The following is a 19,030-nucleotide window of genomic DNA, read 5'->3' as shown; positions in this document are numbered from 1 at the left end:
ACAGTACACTTTTCCTATGCGTAAATTCACCGATTTTGTTATAGTTAAATGATGTGTTTTGGGGCGAAAAATGCTACTGTTTTTTTTTTTTGTGTGTGTGTGTGTGTGTGTTCTTTATTTGGGGTTGCTAGGGGTTCTATAAAAAAAAAAAAAAAAGATTGTGAGCAATGCCAGACTGTTTTTTGTTTTTACTTGAAACAGAGAAATACAGTTTTCTGCAGTGCCAGTACAGGAGAGGTGAATGTATTTCACAAAGCCGGTCAACTTATGGCCCGCAATGTGTTTTATGGCGCAGCTGCAGCTCATATTTGTGCAAAAAAAAAAACAGTATTTTTGTAACAGTCTGAAATTTGACTGAGTAACCGAGAGGTTGGAGTCGAACGTTAACCGCACAAGTGAAAGTGATGTCATCTCAATTATGTGTTTTATTGGGGAGGGGGAGAGAGAGAGAATGTCAGCAAGGAAAAACAAAACAAAAAGCATACATCTCCTGTATGGTCCGTCCAAATACGCTTATTTTATTTTATTTTGCTTGCCAGACCATTGGTTAGCTTGAACAACCAATGCTTTGAGGTTTGGGAACTTGATTCAGCTGAAAGAAAACTCCGAGTGCTAATTTTCTTTTCATATTCAGTCTATAGGAACTTTTATTCTCCAAAACATACTGAAACCACACAGAAAAGCAATGTTTTATGTCGAATGTTCATATTTTGAAGTTAAAGGAATATATTAAAGTGTGCAGTGTATAGTGTAAACTTTTTTTTGATGCTACTGCGTTACAGGTGACCATATCAGGTATATTTACACACTTCAGTACTCGCTCAATTCTTCTGCTCCCATCACTGATCTTCTTGAAACACTGAATCTTCAAATATAAAATATTTACAAATTTGTGATGGAACCCGCTTAATAAGGATAACAAAATGTGCTATAGCCACCACAACAACACACAAAATTACTTTTTTTTTCTTTTAATAGTAGTTGTTGTTTTGTCTATTTCAATTTTATTTTGTTTTTTAGTCTTGTTTGAAAAGTAACTGTATAATTGCGGTGTGTTGTAATGATGGAAATTCAGTTCTTTTTAGAGTGCTGGTTCGTTTGGCTCGGCTCATTAAAAAGAGCCCGCCTCTTTCCGTGGCTCCTCAGATTTTTGTCATCTTAAATTATTGTATTACCAAATTATGTGTTTTGTGTAAAATGAATTACAAACATAAAAAATACATTATATGAAATGTGTTATTTAAATGGATGTATTTTAACTACAAAAATATATTATAAAATACAAAAACAAACACCCATCTCAATAGGTGAATTAGTCAAATTGAAGATTAGAATTGGTCAAAATAGGTCAAATCGCTGCATGCTAATTTCTCACAAACTAATCGGTTCTAAGAACACCACAGCGTGTTTAACCCCGCCCCTCCTCCTGCTCAGTGTGGACACAGACGCCGCCTCACATCTTGACCAATAACATCAAAGAACCGGCTCTTAGAGCCGATTCGTTCACGACCGACAGTGTGCTGAAAAATGTATTTCCAAGGTGGACATACAGTCGTCCCTCATTGAATTTAGCGGCTTCACTCTATCACGATTTATCAGAAATATATTAATAAATCATGCTGTTGTGTGGTTGAATACAGCGTATTTCCATAAATTATGTATTTTTTGGTTAATTTAGCATTTTCAAGCATAAAAATGGCTAAATTAACAAAAATGCAAATGTAAGGCATTCAGAAGACTGTTCAAATTGTGATATGCAGTATTCTACACTGGTCAGCAGATGTCATTTGGTGAAACAAGCGCCAGACTTGATTGCCAGAACAACAGCCTTTTATTGCAGGTTTGAATTGTCTCACAACAAGCATAATAATAAAATAATAGCATAATAATCATCATCATAATATCACGGGCTACTGTTGCGGCTGTAATCTAAATCTGTAAGCTAGACTCAACTCTGAACCACTGACGTTGCTTCTTTCCTGACCAGACGTCCGGAACACATTTATTGATTACATCAGGTATTATGAGTGTAAAGTTGACTGGTGTTATTTCATATCCAGAGGGCTCTAATAATGTTAAAACCCAAATTTAGAACGTCAAAAACAGGTTGTCTATGCTCCAACTACAAAAATATTCAATTTATAAACAATCAAATCCTACATCTGGACATCCTTAACCACGATAAACGAGGGTTCACTATATATATCTTATTTGAAAGCAACAACAGAAATCTTTGGTCATTTAGGAACACCAAAATGGTAGACATTCACCAAGATTGAACAAACGTCTTACAACTTCGTAGATACCAGACTCTTGCAAATGTGGTAATTTGGCAGTTTGTAATACTAGGGGAAAAATGTTGACAGAGTCCCATTTCTTAAAGTTTGGTGAAAAAACTTTAATAATAATATCGGAAATCATCAAAATAGAAAATCTATGGTAAATTAGATGGAAGACGACTACAAATGTGCCGTCGTTAATGACATGCAGTGTCTTTTGTAATATTATGGAAAGTGTCATCTCTTGCAATGTTAACCGCGGTGACGCCATTCATTAATTAAAAAATAAAATTGCTGTCATAGGTTTGCCGTAATCCTGCGCACTAGTGAGCACCGTTGTGCACAGTTGAGTAATAGCACCACCATGGATCAATCTCAAGAACATCACTGCTATCTGAGCTATTCCTTTTTCTGCGCTGTATCCCAATGCCCTCCAAATGCAGTCATACTTTGCTGTTTTGACACACGTATTAAATCACTTCGGTTTTATGTTTTATATCATCTCCTTGAATGGACTCACTCAACAATCTAGCAGAGCCTGATTGCTAACAGGCCGCCTGGCGCTCCTTGCTGCTTCTTGACGCAAGCCACACAATGAAAAACTACTCTTTCAGTCAGGAGTTCCGAGTTTCAACTGAGTGACAGTATCATACCCCCACTTCTTCTGATCTCCTTTTCTCTTGATCCATGTTTTTTTTTTTTTGTCTTGGAGGGGGGCTTGCAGACTGATATTTCCCATCGAGGTTTGAAGGATGACCTCATGAGCCTCGCAGCTGCCATCGCCATTCTTGCACTAGTTAATAAGAACAGTATGGCGCATCTGGAAAGGAGTAGTTATCACTTTCTCTTCTCTTTCTCCTCACTACTTAAAGAGTTGAGTCCACATATCTGATTGTACTTTCGTTATTTAATGATCTCCTCTTCAAACACTGTACAGTTAAAACCCTTGAGGTTTTGCTGTCTAAACAGCCATTTTCGGAATCTATACAGTATCTACAGTACAGCCCTCACATTTTAGTCGCAGTTTTATTATACATTAAAAAATAAATTATATATGATCTTTTCAAGGAACAAAACAATACAAAGCAAACTTGATGTAGCCAAAGTAGAGCTTGTATTGCAGTGTAGATTTACTATGCACTGAAAATGACCCAACACACAGCCGCTGTTGTCTAAATAGCTGTAAATTACAGAAAATGGCTGTACAAGCGTTACAGCAGTGACATGCGGTCAGGAAGCAGGTTGAGTCAGAGCCTCTTAAAAAAATCAAGTAATGGTAACATAAAATAAATATTAATATGTGTCTATTGTACTGTATGACTGTATAAATGCAATGTATGAAGAATTCCAATAGGCATGTCACGATAATCATTAAATCAATTGATAGCACGATAAATAAAAAAGTTGATAATTTTACTGGCCTCGATATATTGACGTGTGCATGCGTGTTTTCCTCCTCTCTCTCTACCAAACAGGCGGGATGACAGGAGGGTTCGCTCTGTGCATCTGTCTCAACACCTGGGCGCTTTGGTTCTATTGCAGAATGAAAGGAATGAGTGAACCCTCCTGTCAGTCGTTCAGTCTCTTTGTCCCAGTGGGGGGGTATCGAATACGTTCTCCGCGCCTGTTGTGTATAAAACGATCTGTAAATTTCAGGCCTTTTGCGCACCGTCATTTTGTGACATGAAAACGTAGCCACACGGAAATGTTTTCAGGTCAAAACGGGAAAGTATTTTATCGTTTCAGCATCTCATCCAGACAGAAACAGCGTTCTGAGTGACCTGAAATGGTATTTTTTTTTAAAGGGTTTCCAGAGTGTGAAAATATGAAAAATGCCGGCTTGTCGGGCTTGATCCGTCACCGTCACGTGACCAGAAGTGAGCTTTGACGACAAGCTAATATAATATCGCAATATTTTGACGGACAAGACTCAACCCAGTCGATATTCTGATATTTTTCTCAAAATGATTTATAGAAGTAAATCCACTTCGTTGTAAGTCTAGATTAGCCTTGGAAACCTGAAAATGACGGATTTATGTGTATACGTTCTTTCTTCTTAGTTTGGTGTGTCATGTGGTTCCATCTGCGTCTGTTTACAGTGCCGCACGTACTGTAGTTGTGCCTTGTGTACATCTTTTTCACCCAGTGATCCGTTATTTACTAATCCGGCACAGTGTGGAACATTCCCATTTGGACAGGGCCTGAGGGTCCATTTTATTTTGTTTAATACATTATGTTGTTTGTTTTAATTTATTTGATTTAAAAGCTCTTGACATCCCAGTTAAATTTTAAATACTCCTGCAATTGACTGGCGACCAGTCCAGGGTGTACCCCGCCTCTCGCCCTAAGTCAGCTGGGATAGGCTTCAGCAAAGCCCTGCAACCCTAGTGAGGATAAGCAGCATAGACGATGGATGAATGGATGGATGTTAAATACATTTGAGGAATTAAAGTTGCTTTTGATACGGTGTACTTGCATTATTATGGCATACTGTATGTTATAATTACAACGAAAAAAATGGTCTCAAAATAACGTTGACAATATCATTTATCTGCAATAATTTGTGGGACAATTATCGGCAAGCGAAATTTGTTGTCGTGACAGGCCAATCTTTTTTTTTTTTTTTTACATTTTCTTAAGTAAAAAAATCACGGCATTTGCACATTTTCTGATCAAAAAATGGCAGAAACCTCAGATGAGGCTGCCGCGAGCGTCTCTTCTCAGCCTAGTGTGCAAGCCCTGCTTACCCTCTGAGCACTTTCAGTGAGTGCACTGAGTTGCATTATGACATTTCTGTTTGTCATCATGTCACCAATAATATAATTTGGCAGAAACATTTATTATAGACCATGACTTTGACTTTCTACAGCCTGCGAAATATCTTTAATGTTAATGTGGCATCATTATTCTTGCTAATTGGACAATAAAATACATAGAAATGCGGTACTCTCCTCAACCTGAGGGGTAGGGCTGTGCGTGAGCTGGAAGGTGCTTGTCACTGTAATCCTTAGTTTTTCGTGTTTTTGGTGGGGGATTTTGATAGCAGCAGCGCCAGCTGGAAAGCAGCAAGTCAAATGCATTAAAGATATTTTTATGCTCAGCTGAAGGATTGAATGAATTTGACTGCAAAGATGGAGGACTATATACCCAAGTTCACCAGGAGGTGATCAGACTTTTACAACAAAGTATCATAGAGCTTTTCCTGGGGAATGATAGGTTACCTGCACTTCATATACAAATAAAAGGTAAGACTACAAATGTTTTCCAGTAAATGAAAAACAAATAAATTGGACTAAGAAGTATTTGAAGGCATTTTTTTTAACAAAAGGGGGAGTTATTTTCTTTTTCTTGTTACTCTCGAAATGAGCAAACTCACCAGCCTTGAACCTCACAACACGTCACTGTTACAGGTGCAAAAGTCGTGTTTCTCAAACCCCAAACAATTTTTGTTTTTTCAACTAAGACTGTAACTATTGTGTCGCGTTTATAGAAAGGTGTTTATGGGCAGAACTGAAAAGCCTCCAATTCTTTTATGAAAAGAGATGTTTTCCAAGTAGGAAATATTGTTCCATGAATCATCACGCTTCGCTTGCTTCAGCCATAACATATAAAAACTGCAGCCTGACTCGACTCAAAGCTTCTCAAGCCCAAACAGTTCTTTTCCATCCCAGGTACAGTAATATGTGACTGTGGAGTGCATTGGATTTTAGTGATTGCCAACTGGTGTGCCGTGGACCCATCCTGGGTGGGTTGCAGACAGCTCGTCAAAAACATGGCAGTGTCATGAGTCTTTATTCTTCATCAAATCCCAGTGACGGAGCGGCCAAATGTTAAAAGCTTGAGTTAATATTTTCATTGGACCTTTAGATACGCCTTGATGACATATGAAAGAGAACACAAAAACACGTATTACAAAGCAAAGCATGTTATTACACATACTTTGATATTGGCGGTATCAATGCTTTAACAATGCGGCATATCGGAATATCAATATTTTTTCTCTCCCCGGTGAAAGTTGAACACACATTTGTGACTGTGAGCGTAATTAAAGTCCATCTAAAGAGTTGTCCAAACACAAGAAGTTATGGAAAGCCACTTTTAATGCACAGAAATGTATCACTTCACTACTCTCTACAAAAAAAGTACTTCATCAAAAAAAGTACAGTATATATGGCGATAAAATAAATAGTTGTTTGATTTGTTTAGACTGAAAGATGATAGAAACTTATCTTTAAGGCTTTTTAAGGAAGATCTCATACCACAAAGTGAAGTGGGACCAATAAGGATGCTAGGACTGACTACAGAATGTCTGCTTTTTGGCTGCTTTTCTTTCCAGTATAAACAATCCTCTGTTCAAAGTGCATTAGTTCTACTGCTGCTGACCCACATTTCAACAGTCATCTTGCTTTGTAACGATGGCATCACACGAAAACGAAATATGAGGATAGAGGAGAATTGACTGATTGCTGGAATGCTGGTATCAGTGGTTTATGTGCAGATTAATTTGATGTAGAACTTGAGCTCTAGCTTAGGGTTATTAAAAGGCACCATCTGAAAGCCAGGAGGAGGTCCAACAAAGGGGGCAGATATAAAAATATATAGTGTTTATTCAGCTCTCTTGAATGTCTTGTGGTGATCCTCACACCTGGTCAAAACCACACTAACAGAGAGAGCTGCCAGGCTCCATCAATGTCTCTAAAACAGCCAAATCCAGCTGCACACAGCAGATCCGAGCACCACTAACAGGATCTGTGTCAGCCTCCCGGTCCCATTGGTATCCACCTGGACTTGTTTGCTGTTAAACCCTGAGCTATTGCGACTGGAAGGCAGCGTCTCCCCTCCGCTGCAAAGCATCAAGGGGGGCTGAAAGGAAGTAGCTCTCCTTGATGGTCGGTCTGGGCTGGAACCGTCTGTCGGCCTCTCCCCAACATACAAAAGCAGGTGTCTCCTGTGATCCAGCTCAACCTTGAAGAGCTCATACTCCTTATGAGGCAGCTTGATGCCGAGCACCGTGCACCCATGCGTAGGGCTCAGGTCCTGCTCCACCCCAACCTCCCATGCTCCAGCACGACCACATTTTCCCATCTTTGTCCCGTTCAGCAGCTTAGTCGTGGGCTCATCTTCAGCCGTCACTCTCACTTCCGTCACCTTGAAGACAAACTCAGTGGCTCCCGGCACCTTGACGGAAGGGTTTCCCTGAGCATAGTGACCCGAGGCTCTCAGGGTGAATGTGCTCTGGGAGCAGATGGGATCTGAGTAGTGACGGTAGATCCCCTCCCATGAATGCTGATCTGGATTGAAGTCGAACTCCCGGGTAAGGAAGAGGACCGTGGGACGGGTCTCACACTGCTGGCTAACCCAACGTCTAGCCAGAGAAATAGGAGCCTGCGGGCGGTGGGGCAGCACTGGGGGGTGCTGTTCTGTGGAGCGGTACACCAGAGCACAGACTGGACAGGGATGGATGTGATGCTGAAATGATCAATGAAGGGATATAAACAGATTAGTGTGGAAATGCAAACGCATTTTAAGGAGCTGCTCAGTTGGTTGACTGGATGTACTGTTTGTATTTATGTTTGTCAAAAAACTCACCATGGCACTCTGCAGTGGTTGCTGGTACCCTGTTGGTCTGTAGTGAGTCCTCTGGGTCCAGTCAGTTTGTATGTCTCCTAAGAAGAGCTCCTGGATTTCCCCCCCATGGTTGTGGTGTTGTGTCTCCACCCTAACTACATCCATCTCCATCATGGAGAAGCCCATAGCTGCCAGGCATGCCCTCCCCGCCCGGGTATTGTGAAGGTCATGTGGCTTCCCCGTCACCACCCGACCCAGCGTTGGAGCCACGCAGGATGGAGGGAGTCTGGAGACTAGCCTTTGCTTGGCTGCCAGGCTGTGGACAACTATTGCCACCTTGGTAAGGTGGTGATTGGCTTCGGTGGCGCCCCGGGTGATCCAGGAGGCCTGGCGAAGGCGGAGCTTGCCCTGGATCAGCAGGGAATAGGCAGGATCCTCACAACCACTGTCTGAGTAGTAGTGCTGCAGGGCCTGGAAGTGACGAGTAGGGTGGAAGGTGTAGGAGCGGGTGAGGAACTCTGGACCTGGGCGGACTTCACATCTGAAAACAGAGGGATAGAAGCTATCAGTTGAAATAATCTAAGGTTCCTGATTGATTAGCTTGTTGCATTCTCACATTACATCTTGGCAACAGGATGGGCTGCACACATTGGACCCTTGGAACTCAAATTTTGGAATTTGGAATTCAAGTTCAAACAAAAATGAAACGAAAATGCACAACTATTGACAATGAGGTTTGCTGTACTCTTAAATTTCTAGCATCAGGGTGCATACGGTGGAGCCATGGAACTCAAACACTTTGGCAGTCGCACAACTTGGAATTCAGGTTAAAACTTCAAAGAAACTATGATCCAAAAATCAAACAAGAATTCAGAAGGAATGATGAGGTTTGCCGTGCTTGCGATTTAATTCCACACAATAAGATTAATGTCGAGTGGACCCTTGGAACTCAGTTTGGCAGTTGAAAAACTTGGAATTCAAACTAAAACGTCAAAGAAAAGATGATCAAAGAGTCAAACAAGATTCCAATACGACTGTCAACAAGGTTTGCTGCACTTCTACATTTATTTATAGCAACACAACCATTTGGAACTCAAACAGTTGGCAGCTGAAAAACCTGGAATTCAAATGAAACCTTCAAAGAAAATGTGATGAAATAGCAAAAAAAAAAAAAAAAAAGAATCCAGAATGAATTTCAACAAGGTTTGCTGTACTCTTTTATTTACAGCAACACAACTAACTTGGAGTGGACCCTTTGGAACTCAAATAGTTGGCAGTTGAAATTCAATTCAAGCTAAAGATGCTAAAAGTCAAGCTAAAAGATGAGTAGATGAAAATATGGTCCAAAAGTGAAGTGTCCAGAACCCAAATGAAGATCATTTTGATAGCGCTAAAAAAGGAACTTATCATCAAAAGCAGTACCCATCAAAAATAACGTTTGCTTTATGGTTTTATCATTTGTATGTTTTACTGCGAACAGTTAGTTTACCTTGTTGACAACCAGGTGCCTTCCAACTTTGGCGGTATCTCTGCTGTGATTCTCACTCCATCCTGAAGGAGGCGGTGGTGACAGTGGGGCTGCCATTGCAGGCTTTCGCTGAGGTTGTTGGAGGTGGTAGGCACATCCCAAAGTTTGCTTCCGGCCGCGGTCATCAGTGCAACTAGAAAGCAGAAATCATTGTAACTGTCTACCAAACACGTGAGATCTAGCTCAGTGACATTTCAGATACCAACACTGATCAACTTCAGGTTGTTTTAGTTGTGATTATGTTGATTTTCGATGACATGATTGTGGAGTACAGTAGTTGTGCAGAAGGCCTGTCATTCCTGTGGACTTAGAGCTGCAACACCCAGTCCCCATTTCTGGGTTCAGTTGAAGAGTGCATGTTAACATCATCACCATGCACATGCAAGAAAACTCACAGCGGCAGCTGCAAGAATCAAAACCATGTGTTGATCTAGCATGAAAAAGATCCCGACTCAGTGTTTTTACTCCAGAACACTGCGGCAGTAAAGTTAATCCCAATGAAAGCACTGATCATTTGATAACATGAATCTGTTTGACGTGCACATCTGCTTTATCTCGCTGCTTCATTGCTCATAACTGCACTCTCAGCTCCTGCATGCCTAAAAGGTGTGGCTTGAGGCCAAAAAGCTCCGATCGGGTTTCAAGCCAAGATAAAGACTAAAGGATTTGGTGATTGCGTCCTTGTGGTTTTGCAACAAGAGGAAGCCACAGAGTCTTGGCAGTGTGTCTTCACAGACCCTCCCGCTCATGCAATCAAGTGTAATTTCTCATCAATTCCTGCGTCTTGTTGTCATAGCAGCTCTTAGATTCCTGGCACTCTGAGGGTCATCATAGCTGGACAGCTTTATGAGTGTAATAGCAGCCCTTTTTTTCTCTCTCATATGGCTTTAGATGCACTTTGCCCCATGGGGAGCTTAAGAGGTGTCAACAGTTAAGTCCTCAGATGAGCTAAAAATCCATTCATTCTCTGTGGATTAAGGAAAGATTTTTCTGTTAAAGACTTCTTGTCCTAATGTGACATTATCAAGTCTGTATCGGATGCTGTTCGCCCCTTTCCATTACCACAACCACCTGATGTGCACATGTATGCATGGACAATATGAACTGGACCACAAATCCCAGATGTTATACTAGGACACATTCATCCTCCTTTAAGCCACCTGCCAGTGTGCTTTTCCCCTCCTTATGTACGGAAATATGTAAGCGATTTTCCACCTTTGCTTTGATGCTTTTTCTGCCGCTTGGTGTTTCGTTCTCATGACAGCTGAGTAGGAAATCATACGAAAAACATTCTGGCCAGTTTTTAAAACCATGCCGTCACTACGTCTGTAGTGCTAACCCTCGCACCAACACACTGTTCAAACACAGCAGACATACCCTTGATTGTTTTCATTGTCCTTTGTTAGTTTGTGAGCAGTATTAGGCAAAAACTACCAAACCAATTTGTACTTTAAACTTTGCTGAAAGGTGGGGCATCGCCCTAAGAAGGACCCATTGCGTTGTCACCATTGTGTCAGACGCGTGATGATACTTTACTATGACGTGTTTCTGTCATCTTGTTTTTATTGCCCCGTGACCATTGAGGTTGCGTTTTCATTGTGTTTGTTAGACGGATTACACAAAATCTCCTCAACCAATTTGAATGAAACTTTGCAGAGAGGAGGCGCGTCGGCTTTGGAAGAACTTATTTTTCACAAACTTGCATGAAAAGCGTGATGACGTGTTTCTGTCTTCTTGTTTTTATTGGCACTGCCATTACAAAGGTTATGTTTTCATTGTCATAAATTAAGATTACGCAAAAACAACTTAACCAAATTATACAAAATTTTCGGTAGATTGGAGGCATGGGGCTGGGACCAAACCATTATATTTTGGTGTGGATCCAGGATTCTGTGTCAAATAAACGTATAACATCCATGTTTTTATCATCCTATTGTGCAAGTAGGATTAAGCAAAAACTACCAAAGTTTGCAGAGAGGTGGTGCATTGACCTAGGAACAAACCGTTACATTTTGGTGCTCTTCCAAAACTCTTTATCCAATCGTCACCTCATTTTGGGCAGGATTGAGACATGGGGCAAGTAGAAAAACATTGCATTCTTTATCAGGATGGAAATAAATTGAGGAGCCAGGATTAATTTTTTAGGGTGCTGATATTGTAAAAGAGTGACTTTTTTTCCACATTTTTCTTCATTACTAGCATAAATTAGGATATTTCAGCCATTATATCCAAATGATCAGAGGGTTTAGTGGGCAAATCCTGACATTTTGTTTAAACTGATGTGAAAATCCTACTGAATTCTTGTCAAAACAGTCCTATTAGTGCTACTTTAGAAGGAAGCCGGCCTGCTTCACTCAAAGTAGAACTACAAATCAGAATAAATTCATTTCCAGTCCTCTTTAATGGTCATCCAACGAGTCTGTTTTGTGTTATCCAGCCTGTGTAGCTCCATGCAACATGTTGGCTAAGTGATCAGTGAATGGACCTTATAGTGGCAAAAAAGTGACAGCACGTGACATGTCGTCATTGGGCTTTTGCTATATTTAAGTGTCTTGTTTGTGCCAAAAAGTATTTCTACAGAGTGTTTCCTGAGGTCACATGCCATTCAGCCCCTGCCCTCCCCTCCTTTTCCCCTCTTGGATCTTAATCCAGTCCGGCATATGGTTGCATTTACAAAAAAGGGAACTCGTAAAAGCAGAGCTTAGTAAAACAAAATTGCTCATCGAGAGATTTTAAGTATTCCTCTATAAAAGATGACCACAAGTGAGACCATGCCGTAATGCACAATATGCAAACCCCAGTCTTAATTTTTACGTTTTTAGTTGACTTCCTTATGCACTGACTATACTGTATGTGCTTTTCTACTACTCGATACTGTAAGAAATTAGTTTTTTATCCCCTGTTTGACTGTTTTATTTAGCAACCAATTCATTTGCCAAATGGTCATAATTTTTCACTGGCTAGTCAATAATAATAAAAAAAAAAAACTTACTACTAAGGTATCCAGAGGGTCAAAGGTGAAGAAAATGAAACTGCTTCAAATGTTGCATGGGTTTATTTGTAACAACGCATGCTCGTAACTTCTTCCCCGGCAAATTTGCGCATATTTGGTTGGAAAAAAATATATTTTTACATATTTTTTTGAAACTAGGCTGTTTTTTAAGCACAAAACACATATCACTCACATCTAATAGTCTAACAATTTATAAATATGTGATAATACAGGAAAAAATGTACAGCATGCATGTTCCGCTGTTGAAAAAGCCCACAATTTATACATGTTTATGCTTGACTAATAATGTTTTTTCATCAAATGCTAAGATCTCCCACTTTGTTTGGTGAGTACATATACATTTTATATTTTAACTGTGTTAAGTATGTGAGTTATATTGAAAAAAGAAGCGCAGGGTTCTAGAGCTGAACTTAATATAATAATAATAATAATAATAATAATAACAGTCACTTTTATGGCAAATGATCTGAAAGTATATCAATGTCAAGCTGGCAGTAGGTTTGGATGGAGAGGAGGAGCGAGCTGGCTAATTTACTGCAAGAATGATTTTGTACTGTTGTGAGAAAACACTACTAATGTTGTTTTTCTTATGTAAGTAATTTATTTTTCCGAGGAAAAAAACGAATGAAAATAGACCTTCAACAAAAGAAAAAGTATAGTTAAAATAGTATAACATTTGTAGAGTTTCTGTTTCTTCCCACTTGTCCCTGTCTGGGGGTCACTACAGCAAGTCAATCAAATAAACGGATTTTGCTTGGAGGCCTTTCCTAATGCAACCCTTGCTGGGAATCAAACCCGTATCCTCTGCCATGAAAGGCAGAAGCGTGAACCATTACAGCACCAGGATCGATAGTAGTAGTAGTATTATAGTAAATTTGAATCAAATTTTAAAATCATAATACTACATTACAAGAAAATGTCAAATTTGTTTTGAGAAGTAAATCCATCCATCCATGCATATTCTATGCTGCTTATCCTCACTAGTGTTGCGGGGGTATGCTGGAGCCTATCCCAGCTGACTTTGGGCAAGAGGCGGTGTACACGCTGGAGTGGTCGCCAGCCAATCGCAGGACAACAACCATTCACACTCACATTCATACCTATGGACTATTTAGAGTTGCCAATTAACCTAACATGCATGTTTTTGGAATGTGGGACGAACCCACGCACGCACGGGCCGAACATGCAAACTCCACAGAGAGATGCCCAACAGAGATTCAAACCCATATCTTCCCGATCTCCTGACTGTATGGCCAACATGCTAACCACTAGGCCACTAATTTCACTGAATCCCTTTGATGGCTTTTGTAGTACCAGGAGTCCTCCACAAGAGGACAGTGCAGCTTCCTGTCACTGATACTATCTGTTTTTAAAGCTCACATGTTGGCTCCTTTGCCCACACAATCACATTGATGAACTTGGTTGTTGTTTATAAGCAACTTACGTGCTTGCATTAGTTATTACCGTTTGGTTGCTTCCTCTGAACCACATCCTTTTACATGTAAAGGGACTGTGGATGGAAATTAGCCTCACGCAAGAGTCTGATTTGTTTACATTTCAATGTAAACACATGTTCATTAACATGCAATGTCCCTCCCGAATAAACTTAACAATAACATCCAGGCTCTCTTGATACTTGCACAGGGAACGGTTCATGCACAAATTCCATGAGGAGGAGATGTCTTTGTTCTTCTTTTCATTGGAGACGACTGAGCAGCATACATGCACTGGAATTGTGCCAACTGGAACTGTGCCTGGTCTCTTTATGTCTTGAAGTAGCTTTCATTGCTGCAAGACAAAAAGCTTCTAATGTTCCCCCTGATGATACGCTACGATGTTTACGCCTCATTTCCCACTGCATGGATATCAGATCCTTTTTTTTGGGCCTTTGCGTGCCTGTCAGCGGCGGGAAAAGTGATGGAAGATGGTGTGTGCATCTTTCAGACTGGCATTTGAAAACCTTTTGGCTTGTGACCCCCTCACTTTGAGGGAGCGCCTGAATCCGACTCAGGCCAAAAACAGCAATACTAATCTGAAAGGTCACATTTTTGCTTTTGAGCTTGAATATTTCATTGTAATGCATGTTACCCCCATACCCCCCCCCACCCATTAAAGGGTCCCCAGATGCAGTTTTCCACTGTATTTAAGATGAAATGATGCAATTGAAGTATGCTGTCGTTAGTTTGCCACGCAAGTGTTTTTGTCATGTGTGCCACCTGTCTGTTTTTGGTGCGTTTTTTTGAGTCTATTGTCAGTTGTTGCTCAATATTTCAGGTATTTTGATTTTTTTATTTTATTTTTATGTGTGAGTATTAATACCCTGAATTAATGAGCCTGTTCTCACAAGTATCTCCAATATGGACATGATATAATCCTTTTTGTTTGATTTTTTGGTAAAAATAAATAAATAAATAAATTTGATTTTCAGGACAATTTAGAGGACAAAATAGAAACATTAATAATCTATAATGAAATAAAAATTTGTAAAATATTTCTAATTTCTAATTCAATTTTTTCATCGATTAAAAAATCCCCAAAATGTAATTAATACCACTTACACAAATATACAAACATAAATCAAAACCCCCAAATTTCCACTTATGACTGCAATAGTCGCTGTAATGTTTCAGTAAAAACAACCCGAAACTGTCTAATACGTTGTCTTTCCCTCGCTGTTTGTTTAAGTCAGGCCCAGGTCAAGTTCATGTAGAGCTTTTCAAAGAACATAAGCTCCAGTTTATTGTTGTAACCGCCTGTCCCTTTGCGGGCTTCAAGCCTCGTAGCGCTCTCTACGATCCACGAGCGTCCCGTCTGTCCGCGGGGGCAGCCCTGCGGACGACCTCTGTTGTCTTTTCATCACACTTTTGAGCTCTTTAATCCAGAAGCCTCGTTTATTTAGACGAGAGATCTACACGGCTTTCGCCCGGTGGACGCTCTGAGGTTAGCGCACCCGGGCTACTACTGTTCACACATCTACAAGGCCTCTGGAGACATTTTTAAATTTCACGTCCCCCCCCCCCCCCCCCCCCCCTCCTCGTTCCAGGTAACAAAAATGTATCTCCAACACCAAGGGAATGTCTTTTTGGATTTTAAGTCTGTCATCCATACAATACAACTGACTGTCTTCAGAGCTGAGTACAAAAGGAGGTTGTGCTCTGAACGGAATCTGTTATCCTGTTTAGGCCATACCAGTGGCACATGCAGCATAGTTTTTGTTTCAATGCAGCACAATCTACGTCGTCTGGTGGGTCATTGCCCCACTTGACCTCAATGCAAGCGGACTGTAACAGCCATATGACTTGGTATATGCATATGCTGCTTTTACCGCGGATCTAAATGCAAATTTAACGGATTCTACCTACACCTATGCGCCACTTCCCTACAAAGTTGTGTGGCGCTAGAGTGAACTAGTTCTTGTGTGGTCCTGTGAACAAACTTGGCAACTGGATCAAAAATCCTTGAGTTAAAGCAAATATAATCACCCTTTGTGCCCAAAGTAGACAAGACATGAACACTACAAACTGACTATCTTTACTAGTGTTGTTTTGCGTGACCTAAAAGACAGTTTGCAAGCGGGTGAAAGGTTTAAAAATAGCCATGTTCGTGTGGACACTTCACAGCGATGTGTAATTAGCCGCTGGATTGGCATCTCGAGCCGGCAGACACTGAGGAAGATTGCAGCGTACATGGCATTGTTCCTAGTGATTACACAGGTTTTGATCCAAACAGACGCTTGCTAGATGTTGTCAGTGTGGCTGCTTTGCATGAGTGTACAACAAACTGGAACCTCTAAAGTCAATTTGGAGAGCAATCTGGAGACTTCGGCTCAGTTTGCATATAAACAATCAACTTTTTTCTCTGCAACAAGGAAAACTGTGATGGTAACCACAGAAGCAGAAATTGAACTTACTGCAACAGAAGCTAGGATTTGCTAATACATTTTTTGTATGAATATAAATGTTTGTATAAATATCACATGCCTGTGTATAAGACGCCGTTAGATGACAGAGTTGCTATTCCAGATATGCGAGTCATGAATGAGTCATTCAAAAGTTTTTTTGTGAGTCAGGACTCACTATTGTCTCCTTTAACTCGTTCACCTCCTCACCTCACCCCTGTCACCGCTAACTAAATAATAAATAATAAAATAATGCTTTTGTAATTGGCAATACAATTTACACATTTCACACCTGACTCACTACTCTGTATTAAATCTCAAATATTCACAGTAAAAAAAACAAAAAACAAAGTTGAAAACAATCCGGTCTGTGACATTGTTGTTTGTCATTTGAAAAATGTTTTTTCCCCCACAGGAAATACTGTGAAATTAATTCAATATAACTAATTAATTCATTTTTAATTGTAACAAATTATTTATAATTGTTTTCTATTTATATTAAATATAGCCAATGTATTCATTTTTAATTATAACGAATGGTTAAATTTGTATTAAATTGTTATGACTTTTTAATTATATTACTTTTATTATATTTAATTTTTAAATTTATATTTAATTTTATTATATTTTTAATTATAACAAATGATCACTTTTTAAAATTATATTAAATATAAAATAAATCATTTTATATCATTTATTATTAATTATTTTTTAATTATTTATTCATTTTTAATTATAACAAATTATTATTTATAAATAGTTTTTTATTTAGATTAAAAGTAACATGAATAAAGTATTTGTTATAACAAATTATTATGTATTATATTAGATTGTTTATTATCAATTGATTTTTAACTAGAAGAAATTATTTATTTCTTATATTATTTATTATGTATATTAAAAATATAGCAAATTCATTTTACATTGCTACCTTTGGGAAAACAGATTTTTAAATATATAATAAAAACAGTGTCACAGACTGGATTGTGTTTGACTTTGGGGCTTCTGCTGTGAATATTATAATATCATTTATATTTAATGCAGAGCGGTGAATTAAGTGTGAAATGTGTGAAGAATTGCTTATTTAGTGCTGCTTTCTGTTTTGAGTCATCTCCTTTCCCCCCATTGGCCTTTGGGGCAGTTATAATTGAGCCCTATGAACTCTGCCTAGCAACAAGTGATCCGCTTGAGTCAAAAGTGTATTGACTGGCAATTTGTGTTGAGCCTTGTGCTTAATAATGAACTGTCGGTGCGTTTTATAACGCTGCTGCTGGCAAAAGTGTCATTTAAAGAAGCACATTGAAAATGTTTTGCCATCTTTTTTGGTCTTCCCTAAGCATCTGTGACCTCGCTTGTCTGCTTGTGCCACCAAAAAGAAAACACTGCCAGCCATCAAGGAAGGAGGGGAGAGGATGAGGAGGTGTTTTTGGGGAAGGCGGGGGTCGTCTGATGATTGCACCTGGGCAGATGTCTCCTCCTATCTGTCTCTCTCTACCGTCACCCTAACCAGGCCTGATGTTCTTCCCCCTGCAGTGGCGTGACAATCATCCACCCCCCCCAAGGGAGGCTCAGTAATGGCCGCCTCCTGTTATTCCAAGCATTACCATAATGGCAACATTAGTTCCAGGGCCACACTCGCCTGCTCCAAGGGAGCCTTCATTGTTTGAAGGCAGCGGAGAAGACTCCTCCGCCGGTGCTTTGAAGACGCCCGAGCGGGAACGCACAGAGCGGCCATTCATGAGCGGAGGTTGTGTTTTTAGTTGGAAGCCGGACTTTGCCAGACATTTGAAATGGTGACAAATTGCTTAATCACTTCCTTGTGATCAGGAGCTGGTGTGACATCATGCTTTTTAAGTTTGGGCTCCTCACATAGGAGAGCATTTACCTCTTTTGTTTAGACATGTGCCCTTTTTAACGTTCATGCTCTGGAGCCAATTAATACCACATTTAATGCCTCCATAATCTCTTCATTGCCCTAACTCCTCGTCACCCGGCGTGAACTCACCTTGCCACAGCAAGCAGACACCCCTCAGCATGTGAGCCTTTGACATGTTGCCTGCCTTTCAGCGCAAAACTTTTTTAGATCCAAGAACTGGAGAAGCTCCCTTCAGCAGCAGGCGATCATGTGTGGCTTGTCAGCATGACATGTAATCCTTGAAAACAAAATGTAGCTGAGCTCTTCTTCTATGTCCACCTCTTGGCTTCCATGGTCTGCTGAAGGAAGCTTGTCACATGGAAGAGCTGTCTTCATGCAGCATCTCCACGCTGGTGCTCTCCACACGAGCGAGCAGCACACAGTGGCTGGCTTCTACTCTATGCCTGTGCAGCAAATGTGTGTGTGTGTGTGTGTGTGTGTGGGAGTATAATGCGAGTGGGTGGGTGTGTATCTGAGGGAGAGAAGAGCTTTCAGTGTGTGTGTGTGTGTGTGTGTGTGTACGCTTCTTAAATTAAAAGCTCAAGGGAACCTTTAGATGCAGAAAGGGCAGTATGGATGTTTATATTTTTTACTTCCAATGCCTCTTTTCACAGTCACACACACACACACACTATATAAAACTTCAAAACCCATATAACATCTTAACTACCCAGCAGATGCAGCAACAACACACAAATCTTGTCTGTATTTATGTAAGCTAACTCTTCAACTCCTGAACCGCTGCACACAAAAAGGTGAACACTTGTCAAAACATGCATCCTAACTGTGTTGCCTGTGCTATTATTGTTATGACAAATACGCCACATGG

The 19,030-nt window shown here is 40.1% G+C and overlaps 1 protein-coding gene across 1 annotated transcript; it reads right to left on the bottom strand.

Moving 5' to 3' along the window:
* Positions 1-1,651: 1,651 nt before the first annotated feature.
* Positions 1,652-18,604, bottom strand: apcdd1l (adenomatosis polyposis coli down-regulated 1-like). Its single transcript, XM_054784571.1, has 4 exons — positions 18,292-18,604; positions 9,337-9,508; positions 7,869-8,388; positions 1,652-7,748 (listed from the first exon to the last, which is right to left on the bottom strand). The coding sequence occupies exons 1-4, from the start codon at positions 18,335-18,337 to the stop codon at positions 6,975-6,977; spliced, it is 1,512 nt and encodes a 503-aa protein (XP_054640546.1). The 5' UTR covers positions 18,338-18,604; the 3' UTR covers positions 1,652-6,974.
* Positions 18,605-19,030: the final 426 nt, after the last annotated feature.

Source organism: Dunckerocampus dactyliophorus, chromosome 8 (genome assembly GCF_027744805.1).
Source record: "Dunckerocampus dactyliophorus isolate RoL2022-P2 chromosome 8, RoL_Ddac_1.1, whole genome shotgun sequence".
Taxonomy (NCBI): domain Eukaryota; kingdom Metazoa; phylum Chordata; class Actinopteri; order Syngnathiformes; family Syngnathidae; genus Dunckerocampus; species Dunckerocampus dactyliophorus.
This window is presented reverse-complemented; position numbering and strand designations above follow the sequence as displayed.